Consider the following 26,533-nt stretch of genomic DNA (forward strand, 5'->3'; position numbering starts at 1 on the left):
CACCTACCCTCATGTTTGGAGATGAATTATGAAAACCCCCAACTCAATATGGCCAAGATATTATCATTCCATGTGTTATTGCGATGCCAACCACATACATGTAATTCGTTGCCCCTCCTGACAAAAGAAAAAAAATGTTACAAAAAACAAAACAAAACAAAACACACAACAAACACAAAAAAATTACAGATATGAAACAAAGCGAAAGTACTGTCCTGACAAATATTGGTGAACAAGCAGTAGTGACTTCATTTGGTTTGTAAATTGTTGGCATTTAAGCCTTACAAAATGAAATATCCAAGTACATTGTATAATTTACATTATGGAACATGAGATTAAAGAATATGAAGCCAGTCTTGCAGTGAGACTATGAGCTGTGCAAGAAGGCATGGCCTGTGATCAGACAGGCTTTAATGTACCATTAGCATAGAGCTCATTTAATCTCTTGCTTCCTACATCATTGATCAACCAGCCAGGGGTGAAAATAACAGAAACACAGCACTGGAAAAAGTTGGGTGGAAAATGGCTGAAAATGATGCAAAAGTAATTACCACGCCAAAGACAGATTGAAAAGGGCAATAGAAATCACCAAAATGTGGAGGTCATTTGTAATGAGATGTAATTCTAGTCCAACTTCGAGTATTTCTTAGGATTATTCCTGAAATATTGAATACAACATATTTTCATCATTGATATGCAGGATACTTGCCTAAAAATCAATAATAATGCTATACATACACTTGTACCAGGGAAAAAAGAGAAGATTATTAGTATCTATGTGTATTATGTACATACTGGCATCTCACATGGGAATTTCTTCTTTGCATTAATATGACATATACCGATAATTGAATCACTGTTTGAACAGGAAAGATGTGTTTACTATTTGGGAATTTTTTTTTTTCTTGTGTTGTTTCAGGGTGCATTATAACCTTCAGGGGCATTAGACCAATCACTGAACAAAAATTTACATGGTATGTGACCAGTACCTCACAGTGTGAACACATTCTTATGTCTTTCTACCCTTCCTGTAACAGTTGAATGCATATTTGGAACACCGAGGTCATTACATTGTTCTATTTCTCGCTCATTTGATCCAGTTTGCCCAGGCCCTATCCTGCAAGGATCTGTGCCGTCAATTTCCAATTTCCATCAACCTAAATTTGTATTTATGTGTGCGTGTGTGTGTGTGATGCATAGGACACTAAACTTTAGGTGGGGATAAAGATAATTGGAAACTAGTCAAACTAGTGGAATTGAATTTGTATTCTGTGTTTGTGTCAGTTCCAACATTCTAACAGTGTTACATTGTGATGCATTGCCTAACATGAATTACTATTTAAAGGAGACCTCTGGATGATTTTCAGATTTTTACATTTGAACAACTATAAATTAGTTATACTGAGGACAGAGTTTCAGAATTTGTGATGATTGGGATGAAGAATAAGAATATTTTCAAAATTTAGAACAAATTTCAATGAACAAGGATGCATGACATGGCAGAGTCACCATAAGAATGCATGAGATGGGGCTCAAGAAGCAGAACAAAAGAAGAAGGCATGCATAGATTATACACAGGTGACTCGCAAGCAAGCGGTATTGTAATGGAATTACACTGCTACATTTCTGAAATATGTGAGCCTCCTATGTCATCATCCTTGTTCAGTGTAATTTGCTTAATTTTTTTTTAAAGTATTGTTTCTCTGCTCAAGAACCACAATGAATTCCACAAATCTATACATGGAGTTGTCGATTTATGTACTACATGATGTGAAATTATGAAAATCGTCTGGAATGTCCCTTTAAGTAAGCATGATTACATCTGCGCCAGATTTTTCTCTGGCCCATGATGCCACCAGGGTTACCATTGGGAGCAGTGATTTAAAAAATGTTTGAGTCATCACATCTGTATATTGTCATGTGTAGATCACTTGTATCATAAAACATGTTACCATACACAAATATGTGAAAGCCTAAAATGTAAGGAGATATCACTGTTTTTCTCAATAAACCATAACTGTAGACCATTTATTCTAGAAACAATTTGATTATAACTATTGTTCACATTTAGTATATTTAACAATACTTAACATTGATTTTACTGGTTATCTTCACCTTGGTTGTTTCTATCCCTTACTCTCATTTTAGAACTACAGTCAAACCTGCCTTAGCGGCCACCTGCATATAGCGGCCACCTGTCTACAGCGGCCACTGAAAAATCCTCCCGAGAGAAAAGCCCTGTTAAAGACCCTGTGTATAGCGGACACCTGTCTAACGCGGCCAGCGGCCACAAATTTTGTTTCCCGCGGTAGATTTTAACCTGTCTATAGTGGCCAAAAAACCCAATGTAGCTCTAGCCGAGCCGATAATTCAGCGTGTTTTCTCCTTTGTAGCCGTGCGGGAAACGTTCAGTGATCGCCATTCATCCCTCATTCAGTCATAATAATGCACTAGTGTTAAGCTTTCTTCACGACAGTACACATACTACTGTGCAACAATTTCATATACACCGGCATGGTTAAATGCATGAAACACACGTGTGCATACGTACGCACATACATGAACATGTAAGGATGCAACAATGATACATGTACATATAAGCAATGCACACAAAGTTGGATTACCTGTCTATAGCGGCCACCTGTCTATAACGGCCACTTTTTCTGTCTCCCTTAGGTGGCCGCTATAGACAGGTTTGACTGTATTTTGAAGCACTTAAGCTGGGTTTTTGTTTCATCTGCAAATGGTGAATATTTGTCTAGTGCAGATCTATAGATGTGACATGCTACTATTGTATTAAAGGGAAGATAAACCCTAAGAGCAATGTGGATTGAGTGAAAGCAGCAACATTAGTAGAACGCATCAGTGAAAGTCTGAAGAAAATCGGACAATCGATGCAAAAGTTATGAATTTTTAAAGTTTTGGTGTTGGAACGGCTGGATGAGGAGACTACTAGAAGTTATGATGTATGAGTGGAGAACAATACAAAGAAAATATAAAGAAAATGCTACAAAAATAAATTTTTCATGAAAATTACAAATTCCATCAACTTGATACTGACATGTTAAGGGTAGCAATTATTCCCCCTGCTTTCTGAAAGCGGTTAGTCAAGTGCTCTTTCATAATGTTAGAAAAATGAATTTTTGTTGAATTTCCTTTATATTTTCTTTGTATTGTTGTCCTCTCATACGTCATAACCTCTAGTAGTCTCCTCATCCAGCGGTTCCAACACTAAAACTTTAAAAATTCATAACTTTTGCAACGATTGTCCGACTTTCCTCAAACTTTCACTGATGTGTTCTACTACTGTTGCTGCTTTCACTCAATCCACATTGCTCTTTGGGTTTATCTTCCCTTTAAAGGAATAGTGTAGTTTTGGTTGAGACCTAATTTCAGGTTACTATCATATTTGGTGAGATAATGAGAAACCTCTTACAAAATATGAAAGACTCAAAGAGCATGTAATTCCATGAGGAATTCAACATTTATTTGATGAAAATTGGTTTTGAAATGGCTGAGATATCCAAAACAGACCGATTCTGATAAAGTGTGGGACCCAGCTTTTATTACGATCGCTTTGTTTTACTTTGTTTTTGGATGTTTCAGTCATTCCAAACCTGATTTTCATCAAATAAACTTTGGAGCCCTCTTAAAATTGTATGCTCTGTACTATTTCATAAGTGTTTTCTTGGTATCTCGGGAAAAAAGTTAAAAGCCCATTTCTCATCTCCACCAATACTGTACCATCCCTTTAAAGTATGCTGTCGTACTATGACAGTTGAAGACAGTCACAGAGAAGCAAGGAAGCGTGGCTAATCAAAGAGTCCAACCGTATACATGACCAGATTCCTTCAAGGTTACGCACAGGTCCTGACAAACACTCGGTGAACAGGTACAATTGAATGGCCATACTAAAAGCACCTATTATGCACTGCATTTATACTTGAATAGGTTAAATGATTATGATGGATATTCTCTTGCTGCTCGCTTGTTGTATGCCTTTATAGTGAATGAATTCTAGATGTCTGCCGCAGTATATGTGTATTCATGAGCCTGAAGGTCATGAAATCGCCTGATAAGTATGCAACCACCTACACTTTCAGACTGGGACAAGATATTAGCCAGAACATTTCAGATCCACAAGTTTTTAGAAGGACTCTTCTTTTGTACAAATACATTTGTAAAGGACAATAACCTTCAAAAGTGGTGTAGTACAGTACTCTCTGCATACTGTAATAGCATGGAGCTACCAAAAAGATGGAGTAACAACGAAGGCCACCAATATTACGTAACCCAACTACGAGCGGTCAGTTCTGACAGACTTCAAAGCACCGCACTCGCTGGGACGGCTTAACTCGTCCCGCAGGGGATACTTTGGCAAACGATGCTCCGAGCCGCAAAAATGACGTCATACTCACCAACATTGCACATACAATATAGTGCTGTATCGAGTCGAAAACTCGACTTGCAACAACATATGGCTGCGCAAAACTTTGCTGAAGACCACGCGCATGCGCATAATATCCACAGGCAAAACAGAGGAGATACCGAGTGCAGTACACTTTGAACGAACTGAATTGGCCCATGAACAGCGAAGGTACTGTACAGTGTATTGTCGTCATGCTTTGTGACTGTGGGAAGTACATACCCTAAGAATAAAATTCTTAATAAAAATCCCTCACATTTCTCCACATATTTCAATATCTGTTCGTAAAGCTGACATTTGAAACTACAATCTTACGTAAGTGTTGACTGCGTACAATTGCGTACATTTTATCTATACCGTTGTGAAGCCAGCTGTTATTTGTCTTTGTGTTTGTTCGGGACAGCGTGACGGCCATTATTGATCGTGTCGAGAGTGCAGTGTTTGTTTACATGCCGGTTGTATCATATCGTGATTTACATACTAAACGACGGTATGACATGTTAAACAATTTGTTACACTGCAGATTCACTATTTGTAGCTATAATTAATTCAGAATCATGTTAAATCGAATGTGCTCGAAGTCGACGGGGCAGTTGCAGTTTGTGTAGTCCCATGCATTGACGTTCCATGGTGGAACCATGGAGCTAGGTAGCTCCATGGTAAGAACCAGTTTGCGAACGCGCTGCGGATGACGTCATTGTGCGTACGCACTGTCTCATCTGTCATCGCTCTCGCTCACGGGGGCTTAGCGAGGATTACTTTTTACGAGTCGGCTTCGAGCATCACTTCAAAAGGACCCCAACCGTTGTTACTCCATCTTTTTGGTAGCTCCATGGTAATAGGGTGGGCTCGGGCAGAGCGTTTCTTACCTGATTAAAGCGGAGTACAGGGGGGGGGGGGGGTACCCGATAAACAGGAAAACATATCTCATTCACATCATGTGCATGTACATGTGCATGTGCATTGTACACTGCACCAAACGCTCTTGCACGGCACATTGTGCAGTATGTACCTTACGCTTGCTCAGTCACAAGCAATAATTTACACTCTTTTTATGAACAAATATGTCTTCAGAAAACTTGTTTTATTACTGTACCTGTATGAGCAACAAAGAAAGTAATACATCAACATGAAATTGAGTACAGTAGGTTTTCACTATCACAGCGCAAGTAAGCGTAGACAATGATGTCACAGTGCGTTCCCTGACGTAAATTATGATTCACTCTGAAAGTTCTGCATAAAAAAAAAAATGTTTGTTTTTTAAAGATACATGTGGTTATGCAGTTTTGATGTGATTAGAAAGAAAAGTGAGTTTAATTTTGCGATTTTTTTTTTGTGTGTGTTGTTTCCAACAGTGCGAGTGAATTTAGATGGAGGATTGTGAAAATGAAGCATTGAGAAATTATCAAACTTTGTTAAAATCAATCTTTATGCTGCGCTGTATTAGCTGTTGCATTTCAATTTTTGCAAGCACCTCATGGCCGAGGTATCCACATGGTTATTGCTATTTTGCAACATCGCAATGATCGCAATCATATACGCTATTAATGTCATATGTGCGTGATTTTTGTTTGTTTTGATTTGAAATGTTTGAACAAACGGTAAAAGATCAAACCACCGACTTTTCTCTAGAATTGAAAACAAAAGGTCGTCAAAATTCGATCTGTACAGAAAGTGGAAAACAAATAAAATTCTGTTTTGACCAACACAATAAAAGTAATTCATGTCAGTAATCATGGTCAGACGAAAGACCCTTTACATAAATCGGACGAAAACGGTGAAATACTTACTGATTATATACAATAACATATGTACTTTAAGTAGCCAAAAGTAAAGTCAATCATACAAAATTTGGTCTTATTGTTTTGCCTATATACATAGGCAAAAAATCCTGTACACATGTTTGTAAAATATTTGAGCAAACGGTAAAAGATCAAACCAGCAACTTTTCTTTAGACTTGAAAACAGAAGGTCATAATTCGATCTACAGGTACAGAATGTGGAAAATGAATAAAATTCTGTTTTGACCCACACAATAAAAGTAATTCATGTCGGTAATCATGGTCAGACGAAAGGAAGAAAATGGTGACATACATACAGTATATGCGATACATCCATGTGTACATTAGATAGCCAAAAGTAATGTCGATCGTACAAAATTTGTTCTTATTTTAGGCCTATATATATAGTTCATCACAGATTATTCTGCAAACATTTCTGCAAATGTTGAAGCTGGTGTATGTAGTGTGAAATCATTCAGACTACTACTTATTTAGAAAAGAAAGTGTCCAGAGTTTTTTGCTTTTTTGCACTTGCCACCTCCGAATAAACGATCGATTCAACCTGGCAGACAACTGGCAGGAGATTCTGAAGACCTCTCTCCTGGACAAACTGGCGAAAATAATCAAGCATCTGGATTTTCTGCCTATTGGTCAGAGGTTGTACTTCCTCCACCTCCTCCGGATCCGTTTGGACAGCTGAGAAGGCCCCTTCACTGGATGTGGAAGCTCTATCCTGTCGTGCCACTTGAAGTAGTTCGTCATTGGAGAGATCGCTGCTTGTTTGAAGGTCTTCATCTATCCTGATGAATGCTTCAAATTCATCTGCAGTCATGTTGTCTGGCACAGACAAAGCATCATTGTCGTTGTCAGCATCATTGTTGTCAGTATGAAAGCCTGCCTTTCGGTAGCAATTCACGATTGTCTTGGGTAGAACTGCATCCCACGATTGTTTTGCAAGATACACGGCATCCAGCACATTGATAGACCCAGCTATGTCGAGGGCCCTTCTCTCTTCATCGGCATCTAAGGCGGAGATGATTCGGGAATTCAATAGGTTCCTGTAATGACCCTTCCAATTCCGGATGACGCCCATATCCATGGGCTGAGCCACACTTGTTGTGTTCAGGGGCAGGAACTTCACGGATATGTGAGTTAGCTCAACGTCGGCAGGGTGAGCAGAACAGTTATCAACAAGGAGGCAGATGCGGCGATCTTGCACGCGGAGTTCCCCATTCCACTCGTTCAACCACTTCCGGTATATGTCTCCTGTCATCCACGCGTTTTTTGACGATGCATATAGCACAGGCAATCGTGTCATATCGTTCGGGAAAGCCCTCGGTTTCTTCGCCTTGCCGATGATGAGCAAAGGCCTTTTGTCGGTGCCAGTCATGTTTGCGCACATCATTACGGTGATGCGCTCTTTTGCCTTCTTACCACCTGGCAATTCAGTCCCCTTTAAACAATATCCCTTGTCAAGGAACCCGCGGTAGTAGAGGCCAGTCTCGTCTGCATTGTAGATGTCCTCTGGTTTGTAGGTCTCCAGCACTTCTTTCAGTTTTCCACTTTTCCATTCATTCGCAGCTGGAAGGTCTGCATGCTGCTTTTCTCCATGTTCTTTTTTATATATCAAATTGTTTCTCGCTTTCCAGCGACTAAGCCATCCCTCTGAGGGCTCGAACACTGAACCTGCAGCCGCTGCAAGCTCCGTGGCTTTTTTCTTAAGAACTGGTCCAGATAATCTGGCTCCCTGGGCCAGTTTGTGTTGAACCCATACGTAAAGGGCATCACCGACTTCCCCTTCCTTTCCATCACGCATACGTTTTCTGTTCCCCTTTCCTTTCTCACAGTCCGCCAAAATGCGCTCCCTTCCAAACCAAATCCTCGAAACTTGGGATTGTGACACTCCATATTTTTTCGCTACAGACCCCTGCCTTGCTCCTAGAAGTTGGAGATTTCGTATGATTTCTTCTTTTTGAGCAAGGGACAAGTCCACATGTCTCTTTGTAGATGAAGCCATGTTGAAAGCTAGAATGAACTTTCCACCTCTCTGGCTATTATAGAAGATGTTCTTTACTTTTCGAGAAATGACTGGTGAAAAGCAAAATTATGGAGCTGGTGCAAGGCCTGATTTTCGTTGCAAACTGTGGTGAGTGTTGTTGCGGAGCAAAGGAGGAGTGCAAGTGTGTTCAACTCCTGTCTTTCTATGCGACTGAGAGTGCCAGCTGCTGTGATGTTCATTTATGTGTGGCAAGTCAGTATGTATGTGCACATGCGATTTCATGTTTAATCACTCCCCAAATGATCGGTCTTCTTTGCAAATTAAGCAGAGAATGTGATTAGCCGTGGAAAATTTGACATCTTAAAGTGATACAACTGCAATAAAATGTGGGCAAAATTAGATTAGAAGAAAATTACTTACCCATTTATGCGGAGAGGCAACCCAATTATCAGGTAATCATAATGTGCATTGGAAGTGCTTTTGACATTAATACCCAATTAAACGGAGTACCCGTTCAAGCGATACCCGATTATGCGAAGAGTACTTTATTGCTTGGGAGATGAATAGAATAGTGATAAATGTCTCCTTCTCATACTCTCTAAAACAGGGCCTAACATTAGATTTTAAGATCTTAGTGGCCATAAAGGGCTACCAGAAAAAAAAAAAAAAAAATTACTGCTGGGCCCTTCGAAATTACAAATTTCAGAATTAAGTACTTATAGTGGCATATGGACATTTGGACTTACATGTATTGCTTTTGGCATTTTAGTTTATATTTGAAGGTCATGTTTATCAAATTATCACATTGTTTGTTTTTCTTTCCTAGCAGTTTATGAGCCCCTATTACGCACAGCACATACCACAATGTACCTCATTAAGTATGGCACATTTTATCACATTACAAACTTACCAAGTCAATGTGGTAGAAATGTGCAGTGCTTACTGATGGCTCATAATCTCTGGGAAGAAAACTAACAAATAAACACAGGAACAAATGAAAAAGCTCCTTGGAATCCAGGATTTGCTGGAGTCATGAAAGAAAAAAAAAACAGAAAAAAAAAAATCAGTGTGGATGCACCCATAGTACTTGTGTCCTTAAAGGCTTTCAGAGATTACAGTGCTCAACATACACTCTTTACCTCTTGCCAAGGTGAGAGTTGACAGTCCATACATCTTTAAGTTGAGTTGCCTGTACAAAAATTTATGAAAATTGTGTTTGGTTGATGATTTAGGTTGTTTACATCATCCTTTTCCCCATAAAGTAAGTCAACTTGGTCTTTCTGATATCATTGCATAAAAGGAAATTTAGAAAAATGTGTACAGGGAATGAGGGAATTTTGAGATGAAGACATGATCATCTCCCTCTAGTTTACATTAAATACATTGTACATAACTCCATTTTTGTGCAGTAATGTTTTTCCAATTCTCGAAGCTTTGATCTCTCCTCATGTGTTCCATTCTCGTGGAACATCACAGGGATGGAATTGCACTTTGAGCCAAGGATGAAGTCTGACATTTAAAGGTCGAAATATAAGAGGATGTAGTATGTCTTGTATCCCTTGCCTTGGTAGGACCATAAAGTAGAGGCACATATGAATGTGTAGTGGACTTCCCTTCAGAAGGGTGCCAGTGAGTGAATGGCAGGCAAGTGCAGTATTCATGAAGCTTACGGAGGGCAGTACAGTATGTTGTAGCAATGTTTGCTCACAATGAATGCCAACCACTACATGATACTTCATATAACGTTGTCTCGTTCAAGATATAAAGAATATTTTCCAACGTATGTCATTTCAATAGTTCTCTGTATACAGCACAATAGAATGGCTAATAAATCCAATAGTCATTTGTGTTCTATAATCAGGTAGTGAAACCAAATTGAGACTGTAGCTGTAGATGCAGTTTCACGTGTCGAGAATGAGATAGAAAGCAACTCACAGATGTTTTAAAGGACAAGTTCACCTTCATAAACATAAGGATTGAGAGAATGTAGCAATATTAGTAGAACACATCATTGAAAGTTTGAGGAAAATCAGACAATCCGTTCAAAAGTTATGAATTTTTGAAGTTTTTTTGCAGTACCCGCTGGATGAGAAGACTACTGCAGTGTATGAATAACTTAGATGTCACATGCGTACAACAATATAAGGAAAATATAAAGAGAATTTCACAAAATTCCATCTTTTGAAAAAAGTACACATTCCCCTGACTCGTTACCGATAAATGTTATGGGTAATATTATTCCCCCTGCCTTTAGAAAGAGGCAAGTCAATTGCTCTTTTATTATGCGAAAAAAGTGAAAATATGTTGAATTTTCTTTTATATTTTCTTTATACTGTTGTACGCATATGACTCACAAGCTGTAGTAGTCTCCTCATCCAGCAGTTCCAACACAAAAATTTAAAAAAATCATAACTTTTGCATCGATTGTCCAATTTTCCTCAAACTTTCACTGATGTGTTCTACTAATATTGTTGCATTTTCTCAATCCTTATGTTTATGAAGGTGAACTTGTCCTTTAATGTTCTCACCCTCCTGTTTCGGAATCGATACTACGAGTCAATGGCAATTAGTTGTCAGGTTATTTACTCTGCTAGTGCAAAGTACTTTTGAGCTGTCTGATAAAATTCTTGTCCTTCTTTTGAAATATTTTGTTTCTTAGTCCGAGCAGCGAGCCCCACACCTCGGTCACAGGATGATGCCTGCAGCTGGAGTACCGGGAGCAGCTGGAGGAGGAGGAGGAGGAGTTGGTGGAGGCAATGCAGGTGGAGGAGCTGTAGGGGGTGGTGCCGGAGCTGGTGCGGGAGGAGGGGGTGCAGGTGGTGCCAATAATCAAGGTGGGGGTAATGAGTTGCACCCCCTCCAAGCCTTCTACTTAGCTGTCATCAGCCAGCCCCAGCCCCCTATCACCATCTCGGCAAACCCCGAGGAAGAGGATAAGGAGGACAAGCTCCCTCCGGGCGGAGTGGATTGCTATGGCAACGAGCGCAAAGCGCTGTCTGACATGACGCGGTTCTACAACAACGCCCAGCTGAGTGACATCAAACTGAAAGTTGGCTTTGAAGAATTCAATGCACACAAACTGGTCCTGGTGAGATGGAGTGAAGTCTTTGAGAGGATGTTCAGCTCCTATTGGACGGATCCCAGTCAGAAAGTAAGTACGGGAAGCTATGTTGGTTACACCTCGCTGTTTACTATCAAGAGTTCACAGCAAATGCTACAACTTGATGAGTAGTCATTCACACACCTCATATGAGTGTTTTACAATGTGTTGAAGTAGCTTTCAGTTTCCAGTTACAAGCCAAGCCAAGTTGTACCCCAATTCTGAAACCATTAAGTCTTTTGAATTAAGATCCCATATTAGGAAAATTATGTCACATTTTTGCAGAAATTTTGCAACCGGAATATAGTGCAGTGCTGGTTTGCATTATTTTATATTCATTTTATATTTCTGTATATGCTGCACGATTCAAATTTCGCACAAGTTTACGGATATTCACAGCATAAACGACTAGTGAAAGTATCGCATCCTGTACCACATGCAATTACTATGCATTGTGTCCCATCTCCAGGCTAGGAAATAGCTCACTCTCCTAATAGAAAGTTATGATTCTTCTTTTTCATTTCCTTGTTGTGGTTCTCAATTGCAAATTCAACCACTCAAAAACTTGTCGAAACAATTGCAGTTCACACACTAATATACTTGCAAAATATATATGGCATACACAATACTTAAGTGCAGTTCTCAGGAGTACTTGCTCCCTACAGGTGATTATTCAATAAGAGATTTCATTTCCAGTCATTACCAACCCTTCCTAAAATCTCTGAATATGGCACTTCTATATTTTTATTGGTTTCCAAGTGTAGTGTCAGTGTATTATATAGATGGATGTTCTTCTATTTCCTGCCCAGTTGCAGGTATAGCTGGATACCCTCGGAAAACAGAAATGTTGCACAATAAACTTCACATATCTTTTAGCAATATCTTCAAACCCAAAGAACATTCTTCAGAAACATTAAAGGAGAAGTTCACCTTCATGTTACATGTGGATTGAGTGAATGCAACAATATTAGTAGAACACATCAGTGAAAGTTTGAGGAAAATCCGACAATTCGTTCAAAAGTTATGAATTTTTTAAGTATCTGCGCAATTACTGCTGAATGAGAAGACTACTACAGTGTGTGATGTCATATGGGTATAACGACATAATGAAAATAAAAAGAGAATTTCACAAAATTTTACTTTTTGAATAAAGTGCACATTTCTTAGACTTGTTACTGATGTATGTTAAGGATGATATTATTCCCCTTGCCTTCTGAAAGAGAGAAGTCGAGTGTTCTTTTGTTATGCGAGAAAAGTGAAAATAAGGTGAATTTTCTTTATACTTTCTTTATACCGTTGTACTCATGTGACATCACAAGCTACAGTAGTCTTCTCATCCAGCCATGACTGAGCAGAGACTTTAAAAATTCATAACTTTTGAACGGATTGTCGGATTTTGCTCAAATTCTCACTGATGTGTTCTACTAATATTGCTGCATTCACTCAACCCACATGTCTATGAAGATGAACTTGTCCTTTAACTTTGACGAGTAAAGTAAACCTTTATCGACTCCCCCTCAAGCATTTGGTTGATGCAAAGACTAATCTAGAACATCAAAGCTGCAATATGCTTACGTGAAGATACCACGTAAGGTGTGAGCAAGACATCTTTGTCCTGTGCACATTGTGAATTCCTAATGCACTTGACTGTGTATGTAAAACAAAGCATGTTTGATGCATTGTTGTTGGGATTGGATGTGACAACGATAGCAAAGCACCCTGGGAAGTGCTACTCTACAGACGTCATAATGTTGAAACCAGCAAGCTGGAGCGGGAGAAGTTGACCAAAACACCAGCAGCTAGAAGTGGGAAAGAATTCTCTTGTTAGAATCTTGGCTCATATACCACATCTAATAATACTCTCTTATCTTAATACTGTATGCACAAATTGCTAGGGTTTGTAAATCTGTGAGCCAAACCTCTTTATAACACATGCACAGTCAAGAACTAGAGATTGTAGGTATCTAATGTACACAATATGAGTGTCTAATAGGATGAATTCTACATTATCCTTATTCTGAACATACAATATTGCTGTTGATGGCTGCAATATTTAATTTATTTGTGTGTTTGATTAGCATTTTTACTCCATTAATTGTTAATGTGTGTGTGTGTGTGTGTGTGTGTGTGAATCTGTTGTTTAGTGGCATGATTTCAAATGGAAATTAAGTGACATTACAACACTATACCTATCATGACTCATAGAAAGAAAATACATCTAAAGTGTATAACATGTGATTGTCACAAGATAGGAAGGGATAATGTAAAATTCCCTATGAATTCTGGCTTGTACAATTAAGGCCTCAAGTACCAACTCTAGAATAATACAGTCATGATTTTATGATTAAAGTAGAGGGGTGTATACACTGCATCAAAAGAAAAGAGAAAAAAATGAGACAAAACAATGGTCCATTACACATACACCAACACCAGCATGTCTCATATCATCCATCAAATATTTATCTCCTTTACAACAACTGTGAAGTCCTCTAGAAGTGTTTTCACATTTTTGTTTTCTTAGAAGCAGGAAGGCATTATAATTCAGCAGACTTTGAACACTATTGATACCCCCGTTGTGTTTGTGATTAATGGTGTACACTTTACCCACCCTCATTTGTCAGTCATTTGTGGGTGCATCTACCACAGAGATGAGATGCATTCATTTCTCTCAATACAGCTTCCACTCCCCTCTGTCAATAATCAACTCATCCCTGCCAGTCTGTTAAAGATTAATTTGCACTTTTAGGTCCCAGATCTGGTAGTCATTAGTATGTACATACAATCATACTTATTGTACATTTCTACTCTTTCTGTTCCACCATTTATACTTTTTCATTGTCATAATTTGCTGCATCAAATCTAATTTAGTTTCGCTCATTGGGGCTATAATTCGATTCACTCAAGAGATCAGCTTGCTACAGTGTAACTCAATTTCTGTTTTTAATCAAATCATGCAGGAGAGAAATGACCTTAACCCCTGATGCATTATTCCACTCCCTCAGGTGTTGGGTGCTGCCTGTATGGATGGATGCTTGATTCATTGAGCATTTTTCTACTGACACCTCGTATCATCTTGTATCACCGCGAATATTTGTCCCATCCCCCCCCCCCCCCAATCACTTAGTATTTTACGACTACCTGAACTGTTTCTACTGAGCGATAAATACGTCAGGGCTGCACACTAACCCATTTTTTCTTCTGGTCAGACCTGTCTGTCGGACCAGTAATTACCCAGTTTTTTCATGTTTTACTGGTCCATTCCAGAAAAAGTTTAACATACTTGTCCAATGGTGATTTTTAGCGGTCAGGGACCGTCGGACCAGTGCCAGTGTGCAGCATTGAATATGTGGTGATGGGAGGCGATGAGAGGTAGAGGAAACTTACATTGAAGTCGCTTATTTAGGTAGCAGATAGGTTGTGCCTGCACTGCCTTGTGGGAAGGTAAACAAGAATCAAGATGGCACAAATTGGATCAAGACATGACATGAAATGTAGTAATTTACAAGCTTTACAGCTCTCAGCTACCCCTGCAAGTCAGGAATCAAGTTCTGCTGCTTTAAGAAGGAGAAGGTAGTCAAATGTTTCAGAGATGTGATGTCTCGAATTAGAAGATCATCCCTCACATCACCGCGCATGGACCACCTCAAAAGGTAGAGGACAGAATGGGGGGGGGGGGGGCATACTGTACGTACACTGAGCGCGTGTTCGAGGCATAGCAGGAAAGGTAAAAGACACTAGAAAAAAAAAAATTTTCATTCATAGGAAATAGGGCCATTTTCAGCATGTGAATATGGGTGATTTTTTTTTTTTTTTTTTTTTTTTTGGGGGGGGGGCTTTCAATTAGTACCAGGTACGCATTGTTTTGTTTATTTCCCATTTATTGTATTGTTTGTCCTTGTCATCTCTGAGTCTATTTTGTTAATTTTTTTCTCCTCTCTATCTCTCTCTGGTATTCACGTTTGAATTCCCTCATATGATTTTAGATAGACTTTCTGATGATATGTCTTCATAATTCAGATAATTATTTCCAACCTGCAATATTAATGAACAAGGTTATAGATAGTGCTAGGCAGAATGATTATAGCTGTAGCCTCTGTACAATTAAAGGTATTAGCCCACATTTGCAAACCCATGAAAATCGAAACTGCATAAAATAGGTCCAATATGACTTCAAGTACAAGTTATAACAGTAACATACCTCACCTGTTGCTCTTTATCTATACCATTCGATAAAAGAGAGAAAATCATCGTTTTAAAATCAATTTTCAAACCGCGTCAACCCGACCCAAAATCGAATTACGAGCGCGGGCTAGCTACGTACATGTAACTTACACATGTATCGCATGCATGTAGTACGTACGTGGACCGGAGCTATAGCGAGCGTTATATGCATGCATACGGTGCATTTTCATTTATTTTTATGAAAGTAATGGACTAATTGGAACGAAATTTTGCACAGGTGTTACGGCAATCATACCCAAACTCCATGCTAACTATGAGACCAATTGCTGCAGGTTTACAAATGTGGGCTAGTACCTTTAACATGTACTTGTAGTTTTATAATTGACAACATAATTGCTGCAAATATGAGTCCCATGAGAGGACGTTGCTCCTCCAGTGCTCTTTCTCTGAACTCATCAGGGTTTCCATGGCAACCCTCCAGACCACACACCCAGGTTACTGTACTTTGATGCCCAAATCTCCACGATTGTATAGTCCAAGCAATGGCATGTTTGCCAAAGTCAGTTTGTCCCTCTATTTGGCTGTTTTCAGTCTGTTTATTTGTTTTCCATCAAAATTTTGCCATATCATTTGGCAATGCACATTTTCTTGTTTGGAATCACTTGTTTGTTGTAATTGTTGTTTAAACAATTTTTCGAGAGTGTATTTTCATACTATAAATCGCACTGTGTTTTGCGTTTGCTACAGGCAGACCATGACAAGCGTGTTTGATGCGTAACAGTGTTGGAATGTGTTATCGTCATCCCAGAGAGAATTTTATCTTGGCTGCAGCTGATTTATGTTGACAACAGACAAGTCTGTGCTATGTGGCTTTCATTAGAGCTGTGAGAGTTGCTGAAAGCATACATGTACAGTGTTTATGAGAATCATACAGTTTCCAATAAGGCTACAGTTGTCTACAAGATTATTCATATCCCAATATTCCTCTTTAATTATGCCAATTTCTCATAAAACAATATATTTGTAGTGGCAATCAATTTGATACTTTACATTGTCAGAATCATTACATTTCCAATTCAATCTCATTAGCTTGAATAACAAAAGAAATGCAAGGATATTTATTTTCAAGGCTTTCCAGACTCTATCCCAACTCAGTAATTTTAAAGACATCGATATTGACCACAAGCCATTTGCTTGAAACTACAGCCTTCAATGCACTAGATTTTACCATGGCGCTACAGTAGTTAGCTCCATGATTGTACCATGTTCTCATTTAGAATTCTCACGTTCCTAGCAAATAATCAAATAATTAAAGGTCCTGTTTACCTTTGGGAGCAGTGATTTAAAAAATGTTCAAGATATCACATTTGATGCATATGTGTAGGTCTGTTGCATCACAAAACATCCTACCATATAAAATTTTCGCAATAAAGCCTAAAATATTAAAGGAGATATCAATATATTTCTCAGTAACTGTAGACAGTTTAGTCTGGAAACATTTTTTATTATAAGTATTGTTCACATTTTGTGTATGTTGAATACTTAACATTGATTATATGGATTCAAATTTTCACAGTGGTTGTTTCTATCCCTAACTCACATTTTAGAACTATTTTAAAGCACTAATACTGAATTTTTATTTCATCTGCAAATAGTAAATTGTGCCTTTAAAGCACAGCCATAGAGAAGGAAATCTCATTGTTTCTATTGTTCAATGCAAATGAACCTAAACCCAAAATTACTTTAATTGGTAGATGACAAGTTCTAGGTATATTAAAGTCACAGTGAAATATCATCATCTTATTATTCACTTTTAATTGAAAAAAAAATACTGAAAATGTTCAAGGGTAGGAATAATTTTGCTGTTTACTATATTCCAGATTTGAGATCTCTCATATGAGGATGTTTGGGCTATGAAGGGATTAGGTGCCCACCTCATTTATAACCTCAAAATGATACTTTTTGCTTATTTTTTAGTTTGCAGCAAGATATTTTCACATGTTTCAGCTCTCCTACACCATTATTACAAGTATTTAACCACCATAAAATAATGAAATTGTTGTCTTAAAATTGCTGGATATGTAAAGAAATCTGCCAAGAAGAGACAAAGAAATTGATAATTTTTTTTGGTTTTTGTTTCCCTGTCATAGTGAGTTTAAAGAGAGAGAGAGAGAGAGAGAGAGAGAGAGAGAGAGAAGAAGAAGAAAAAGAATGAGTAGGGAAGACCCCTACATATTGTCCATTATTCCAGAGCATCTAAGACCACCATACACTGACAGTTCATAGTGTTGGCCAATTTCAGCCAATCATGAACCGATCATATGGATATAAGAAAAGCAGTAATGTGTGATGAACCCGTGGATTGCTGATACATTTTATTTGTGAACAGTAGGTACTGTATAACCAGAAATTTTTGGCATTCATGAAACTTTTGTGAATTTCGTGAGGAGCCAAGATTTGCAATAAGTGAATGCACAAGACAGGTTTTTCTACACAGTGCATTGAATGCCAATGGAAATTCGCAAAAGTTTCATGCCTCAAATGTTTCTGGTTTTACAGTATCCTAAGATGTCTCAAACTAGCAATTTTGGCCCGAGCCTGGTGCTGCTATCATTCATAACTCTTCAATCGGTGCCAGGCCCGAGCCTGGACCGAGCCTGGCCGGCGCCTGGTGCTAGCTTCAGCAGCGCCAAAATAGCCCGCTCCTGGCGCAGGCCACTTTGGCCCGACCCATTCATTAACTCAAAATTTTACGACTTAGCTTGGGCCTGGCCCAAGCCAGAGGAATTACAGAAAGCAGTATGGGTGACCCAAAAGGGGTATGGGTGACAGTGATATAATGTGTCCTGAGAAGTGTCATTCCTGTGCATCAAATGACTTGGTATGCCAAAGTAAAGGTAATGAAAGTTGTTATACAGTATTTTGATTACGGGGTACATACATGTACTGTATACATCATGCAATGTACACATTGTATATCATGCTTGTGTGTATGCAACTTCTGGGTGTAAATCCCTATTAAGCTAGAGTGTACTTGCCGTGCTGCATACTGCTCTGGTTCAAAACAGAACTGATCAAAAATTATTAGTTCCTTCCGCATATCAGGTGTACCCTTGGATAGGTATCAATATCCTTTTATCTACCAAACAAAACAAACAAATAATGCCATGGGTTTTGTAAGCAGTGATACATGTACATAAAAACAGAGAAGTACTTTCATTTCTAAAAGCTAAGCTATCAGAATAGAGTTCAACACTAGTTCAGTGTCAGTGGAGTAGTTTAATTACATACAATTGTAGTGGTTTATAGCTCAATAGTAACCCATTGAAGACTAGTTTCAAATATGTATGGTAGGTGTCTATGGAAAAAGTGTGTTATAACAAAATCACCTTATCCTCATCCTTGGGTTGATATTCTCTGCAGAAAATGTTTTGATAGGTCACTCAGATTTTCAAAATTATGGCATGTTGATATCAGGTTTACAATGTTGTTAAAAAAACACATAGTGTTTAAACAAATTTTGTTTTGATGCTTTGTCTTGCACCATCACTAGCAACTCTGCAGAAATGATACCCTTCCTGAAATCCTATTTATTTCATAGGCAGCAATTTTTTTTGCACATTCTGGAATGATAGCAGACTCTGTGCTGATGGGGCTTGTCGTACCATGTACAAAATTGCTGGCATAGAACCTCTGTGATGATTGCAATTCTGTGTGGCTGTGCATGCTGTTTTGGAGTGCTGGAGGGTACATAGCTGTGTGAAACAGCCATGTAATCTAATGAAAATGTCATTATGTTGCCCCCACGCCCTTTGCTGAAGAGAGTCAGAATTCCAGACAGGTGTTGGTGTGATGATAAACTTACAAATTTGATAGCAGGGAGGAGAGTTACATGATATCAAATTCATGTTCAGCTGTCTCAAAATACAGCATTATCATAATGTTTTCTTAAAGCTGGTCCAAAACAGGACACATTTAAGGCCTTTAAAGTAGGCAATGAGCTGTTAAAGGTAAAATGCAAACCTCACAGGGGACTACACTTACAAAAGAAAATCTTTTAAAAAGGAATAAAATTGTGAAAGGAACCGAGTAAATTGCTCTGCAAGTGTTGTTTGCATTTTGGAAACATTGAAGAGTGAAGACAGAATAGATATTAATAATTTTCCTGAAAATTATCACAATGGCTGTAAGATCTTCTTACAGAAGAAATTCATTCCAGAATTTTGTCTTTTTCATATAAAAGAGAGAAAAAAAATTCCTCGCAGAATAATGCGAAAATGATCAAATTCGGATAAGAAAAAAAGGAAGTTATGACATTCTGACATTTCAAAATTTTTCAAAATGTTAACTCTGAAATATTTGGTATGGAAATAAGGCTTTTACATATACCTGTATTAGCTGAAAAATAACAATTTTTCTGCATTTCATATATGGCACATGAAAAATTGTGAGGGCATGACATCAACTTGTTCATTTTAATATTATTCATAAGGACTAGTTCAATGTTTTGTGAAAGAATGTGAAAATTCAAACTGTCATATCTTCTTTTTTTCTTGCCCAATTTTTGTCATTTTGGGAATGTTCTGTGGAGACATTTTTCCTCTGTCATTGAGAGTTTATTTATTTTTGGGATGGATTTCCTCTTTAAGTCTGTCTTGACAAATCATACATTGTGCACATGGGTATGTGTGCACTGTTCGGTCATTATATTGATGACCTACTGTAAAACATGATATATTCGCGGCATGAATTTTTCGCGAATTGGAGCCGACAGCCTTTTTCGTGGCATGAAATTTTCGCGAAGTGCCACTGGCGTTCAATGCATTATAGTGTAAACATGGACTTTCGCGTGCATTTTAATTTCGCGAATCTTGGCGCTCCCGAAATTCGCGAAATTAAAGTGCACACGAAAATTCCTTGTTTTACAGTATTATTTCCTCAAGGAGATTCGTGAATAAATTCTGTACTTTTTTTCTTTTTATATGATGAGGTTCTAAAAGGATACCAGTGGAACATTGATTGTTAGTTGACAATCTCCCAGAACTTCTTTCTTTCTAACATGACATATCACATAGCATTCAAAGAGCTCTCCAATTTTCTTCTTCAAGTGTACTGTATTTCTTCAACATATTGTGGGTGATTCTCCTCATATTTTCATATGGCTATATCAGCTCACATCAACACAATACACTTTGTTTTGAATTCATTTTGCATTTTCAGTCCACTAGTCTACAGATCATATTTTGTAATTATTGTTTTTTCTATGTAATTGTATTGCTCCTACAATGTACTTTATACCTGGGGTTGCTCCTACAATGTACTTTATACCTGGGGTTGCTCCTACAATGTCAATGTACCCTGTGATGTAGCTTTAACGGGTTGGGTGATTAGGAAAAATGATGCAGGTACCGAATCATTTCTGTTGAGTTCTGTTCGGAGGCCGCCAAGATGGTTGATGTGTCATTACCGTGCATCTCATCATGGAGAGGAATATTTGATGCTCTGTCTTTTTCGAGGCTCGACCGGTTCGCCCATTCTCTTTCGACTGGGGGGATTTCAGCAGTCAGCACACACGTTGAATGAGGCTGGGGCACAACTGTTGAGCTCGAAATCAGTACAGCGTGTGCATGAATACAGGAGTCCATTTACATTGTAGATGTGCTGCAAATTTTCTCCTGTGTTTACAATTATGAGGTATGCTTTCTGAGTGAAAAGACTTATTGCTGTGTGTTTGATTTGCACTTGTACCCAGAAGAGACTGAAATCATTTGTTTGTATATTCATCATGCAGTTATGGTTGTTAATTCTTGTGCATAATTTGTCGACGATGATGCTCATGTACAATGTACACAGTACATGAGTTCATAGAGAGCACAGACGTCATATCCCAGCTGTATCAAGAAGTAGTCTTTGCCTGTGACAATACAACCACTTTTTTCCCCAAACCAACCTTTGTTGTAGGCTGGTATGTAGTCAGAATGTCTGAGTGCAGTGACTGTTTTGCTAGTGTGTTTTCAGACTGTCTGAGTACTGTGGCCACTTTGCATTTTTTCATTATTTCTCTTATTATTATTATTTCTGTCAGTCCCATATAACAGAATGAGGATTTTTCATGGCCAGGTGTGTAAATTATATGGATGCAGTCAGTTCAAATGTTTTCCTGATGCCAGATTTGAAGCGTAAGCTTAAAATGAGAATCTTCATAATGTGTCAAGTGCATTTGTTACATTGCAGAATTTAGGCTGTTAAGTGTTAGGTATTCACAGGTTTGTATATATTCAACATACATAATATATTGGCAATCATATCTTGCCTGTCTGCAGTTGTCTGCACCTTTTATGCATGTCAAAGATATCATCTTTGCACTGTGACTACAGTGTGTATACAATCTGCTATTCTCTCTACAAATATATTATTATTGTACATTGACAGTTGACAGGTCCCTGAGAGATTTTGTTTGCCAAAGACCCGAGTACAAAAAGATGGACGTGGTGGTACCACAACACCCTAATTCCTTGTGTAATCAGTTACACCCAGTGACAATCGATACATATCCACCAATGATCATGACACGTCTCTTCAAGGATGAAAATTGTATCCACACAATCAGTGCTCACACCTTGCCCAAGATTTCAACACCATTTTGTATTGAACGCTCAGATGAGTACATCATGCCTCTGTTGTTTGTGACCAGTCGAAGGCAAGCTGATGTCTGTCCCATTCTGGAGTGTTTTGATATTGATTTCAGTTTCATTTTCATGTTTTTACCCTAGATGGGTGCCACAGGCATTATTGTCTTTATTTCTTTTAGATAGTTTGCATTGCCAGCATAACTTAAATGAGTAGAGGGAACATTTTTGCTCAACTTTCTGTCATTCAAGTCCTGACAATGTCTTGGCTTCATGGATTGGAAAAGTCTGAGTAGCAGCTCTGCTTTATAAAATGAAATGGCTGTTCAAGGGTTTCAAGTCAAATGAGCTCTCTATTGAGCTCAAATTTAACAGCACACAAGGCAGACATATCACAACAATCACGTCACATTTACTGGCAGCCATACTAATTCACAGAAATACAATGTAATAGTTTAAATAGCTTAGTTGAGATGTAAGAATTTTTCACATTGGTACCATCACAATGCTGTCAAAGTGTAAATTAAGCACTTGTTACTAGAGTACCATATCATGTTAGAGTTTTGCACTCAGACCAAGTTGGTTAGAAACATGAGCAGTTTATTATTGAAGTAGCAGTGAGCTTCTCATAAGTGTGTTGTAGTGACATTTTCATATTTGGTTTCCCATACTTGCGTGCATAACTTGATCAGAAGTGCATTTGCCATTGTTTTATGTATTACTGCCTGCATCATGCGTCAAACACACACAGCCGAAGACTCAATGAGTTTCAGACTGTTGCAGGTTTGCCAAAAATTCTCGGTTGCCATGGCAGCGGTTGATCTAATTCTGGAGGCATTAGAAGGAGTTCCCTTCCACAACCCGAGTACTTGGCAACTTTACAAGGATAAGCCATGGATACTCGCATTTCTCAATTCTAAACTTGTACTATGTATGGACATGACTGCTGTGTTCAAATTTCAGGTATCACCCTTCTAATTCCAAGGACTGCCTTCAAATAGCCTGTTATATAATTTGGGATGGGGGGGGGGCAGTTTGTAAGCGAAGAAGGCCTCTTTTTCCTTGTAGGATTACTCGAGAGGTTATACTTTGATGAGCTTGAGCTGATCTAGAACTGACCTGCATACTTCCTGTAGTCAACCATAATGAAAAAACAAAACAAAACGAAACAAAACATGTCTAACCATTAGTGGCAGAAGTAAACTTTCAAGAACAGACATTCATAAAAGAGGAACTGAACTGTAATTGAGGAAAACAAGCAATTTGTTGCACTTCACTCTTTATTTGGACTAGCAAAGACTCTTTCACCACAAACAAAATGAGCTACGTGATGATTTATTACTGATAAATAGATAAATAGATGATAAAATTCTTGGTTTTTCATTCAGTTTTCATCTCTTTATGTCATACCTACAACAGGGCTCGACACTAACGGTGGCCCGGTGGCCCGGGGCCACCAAAAATGAAAGTCGGGCCACCAAATTTCAGAAAAGGGCAAATTTGGTGGCCCACCTCGGGCCACCAGAATTTTTTGAAAAGTGTGTCAATAAATTCGTAACTTTTTGCGCCGGAAATGCATAATGCATGCAGTGAGTGTGCCACTTATTTAAAAAAAATGGACTTTTATCAATGTTTTTTTTTTTCGGGCCACCAAATTTTTCTCTCGGGCCACCAAAAATTTGAAATTGATGATTTTGGTGGCCCCATCGGGCCACCGAAAAATAAAGTTAGTGTCGAGCCCTGCCTACAATTTCTTTGTGTATGATGCCCTTCATTATGTTGGTACAAAAGGAAAACAAATCAAGTGTGTATTTTTCTTTTTGAAGTATTTGCAAAATACAGATGATTCACAGAAGCGTAATCTGATTGAATATTCTGCTAATGTTACGTATCTTTTTCTTTGTTGTTGTCATTAACAGGAAATTGAGCTGGTGGAAGAGCCCGAATGCATAGATGTATTTCCTGCATTCTTGAAGTTCCTGTATTCCTGCCACATCGTCTTGACGATTGAGAACACACTACCCATCTTGATGCTGGCTGACAAGTACAATGTTGGCGACCTGCGCCGTGTGTGTGTGGACTTTGCCACAGTCAGCATCATCCCCAAGTTGCCTCTGAAGGATGTCTTCCACATCTGGTACCAGTATGCCACCAAGTGCTACCACCAAGCCCTCATCACCTCCTGCATCAAGGCGCTGTCTCCCAAAGCAGATGACATCATGAGCAAGCCGGACTGGAGCGCCGAGTGGCTGGCCCTGGACCAAGATCAGCTGGTCCAGTTCCTGAAGAGTTCACACCTCACCGTCAGGAATGAACTCTTTGTCTTCAAGGCTGTCATCAAGTGGTTGGAGTCCCAGAAGCACCCAGAGAGGTCTCAGAAGATGGAGGCCCTCCTCAAGGAGATGCTCCCCCACATACGCTTCCCGATGATGACCCCCGAGCAGCTAGTGCAACTGGAGAGTCTAAAGGTTGTCAGTCAGTTTCAGTCCTTATTTGCAACGCCGTTGCTGCAGGCGTACAAATATCATGCTCTCTCGTTAGAAACACATGGCAGCAGTACAGACTTCTCAGCCACAAGCTATCTCTTGAGGAACTACACTGACTTGAGATGGGACAAAAGAATTGTTCTCTCGGGATATTCCCAGTTCAACAAACTCCAGGAGGTGATGCCGCGGTTTTCGACTCGATCCTCATCCTATCCCCACTCCAGCTGGGACTGGGAACTTAAGATCTACCCCAAGGGGTCAACTTCAAACAACGATGACTTCCGCATGATCCTCTATTCAAACGTGGTCCTGGACCTACCGAGGCCAATCGAGTATATGGTCCAGGTTGTGAATGACTCACGAGTGCTTGCCGTGACAACGGGCAAGAAGAACTTCACGAAGTCACGCTATCACTCGGACACAGACATTGACAAGAAGGTGCCTCTGAGTGAACTGTCGTCAAATCCCGAGTATGTTGTGAACGATGAGTTAGTAGTGCAAGTGTTTCTGAAACCTCTCCAGTGAATTGTAGACTGATTGCCTCGAAGCCTAAATCTTTCTGCTTGTGTTCATGTTACAGGGTAGAACGTGTTTAAATAGTAATGTGAAGTGTTCACACTTAACACAAAGCTCAAACCATTGTGAACGATTCTGAGCAATGATTAAAAAAAAAGAGCATTCTAGAAAGTCAGCTAAATCATTGAACATTCTTGAGACAATCCAACCAGGAGAACACACTAGTGACCAAATATGTAACCATCAATAACTGTGTGGTTTTAGTGGATGCTAGCTAGAGATGAATTGATTTGACAGTGATTGAGAAAGCATTGATTTACTGAAAGGAGGGAGAAAAGTTAGTAAAGCCTGAACATTTTCCTCTCCGTATTGGACAATTTTTTACGTTGTGGAGCTTTTGTGGTTTTATTAAGTCGGGAATTACTGTGCTGACATTGTAGCAATATCGTCAAACAATGAAGGTGAAACCCACAATGCAGATCAGATCCTTTGAATAGGACACAAAGCCTATGATAACAAAGCAAAACAAAGTAAGATTGAGCAAATTGTGTGTTGTGACATGTTATGTCAAGTGATCTTATGATGCAAGTATCTACGATAGATATTAACAATACTACTATACATGTGTATGAGAGCTGGTACCTGTTTCTTTCAATTGTGCAATGTACAATCTGAATGTTTGTTAGTCCAGTATGATACTCTGTACCTTATTTATTATTCGTAGTTGCTTAGGTAGGCTATTAATTTATTTATTGAGTAAATAGTGAGTGTGGGCAGTCTAATATCTCCATACTGAGCACTTATTTGTCACAAGCTGTTGGAAACACTTGAATATTTTCAGCCAGTTACTGGTTGATGACTATGTTCTGAGTGATGCCACTCAAACAGAGCAGGGGTCAACTGATTTGTGATGTGTGATAGTGTAACGATACACAGAATTAAGAGTGAGTTTTCATTTTTGACCAAATTATTCCGTTTTGTAGTGCCATGTCATGCCAGGGTCACAGGTGAGATCTGTGGAATGCAAGATTGTGTGAATGGATGATTTTGTCCAGGAATGATCATTTTGCAAACCAAAAGGATGGCTATTTTCAGCAATCATAGTTGATTTCAGTGAAAGCAGTATATCAACAGCACCACAGTGTTGACAAATTATGAAATATAGTTTAATATTGGTGAATGCAGTGCTGAATGTTTGATTGTCTTTTGGATCAACTGGTGTGGTAGGATTGAGGTAGCTGTTCTAACCACGTGACTTTGATGTTGCTTTAGTAGTCCCAGGTGTTGTGTTTGGTTGATGGTTTTAGCATGATGAGCCACATGCTTCAAATTTACACACTGCCTGAGTGAAACACATGACCTCACTGGTGTGAAAAATCTTTTAAAATAATTCCTTGCAGGAACTCCTGTATTA

The 26,533-nt window shown here is 38.8% G+C and overlaps 1 protein-coding gene across 1 annotated transcript in view; it reads left to right on the forward strand.

The window, feature by feature from the left end:
* Nucleotides 1–26,040, forward strand: part of LOC139740873 (BTB/POZ domain-containing protein 17-like) — a 35,503-nt gene extending 9,463 nt beyond the window's left edge. The window contains exons 2-3 of the mRNA XM_071651457.1: nucleotides 10,866–11,357; nucleotides 24,037–26,040. Coding sequence (XP_071507558.1) covers nucleotides 10,866–11,357; nucleotides 24,037–25,128 — 1,584 coding nt within the window. The 3' untranslated portion in view covers nucleotides 25,129–26,040. The remainder of the gene's footprint in view (nucleotides 1–10,865; nucleotides 11,358–24,036) is intronic.
* Nucleotides 26,041–26,533: the final 493 nt, after the last annotated feature.

This window comes from Diadema antillarum, unplaced genomic scaffold (assembly GCF_040938485.1).
Source record: "Diadema antillarum isolate AM-2024a unplaced genomic scaffold, OU_Dant_1.0 seq00000889_RagTag, whole genome shotgun sequence".
Classification (NCBI taxonomy): domain Eukaryota; kingdom Metazoa; phylum Echinodermata; class Echinoidea; order Diadematoida; family Diadematidae; genus Diadema; species Diadema antillarum.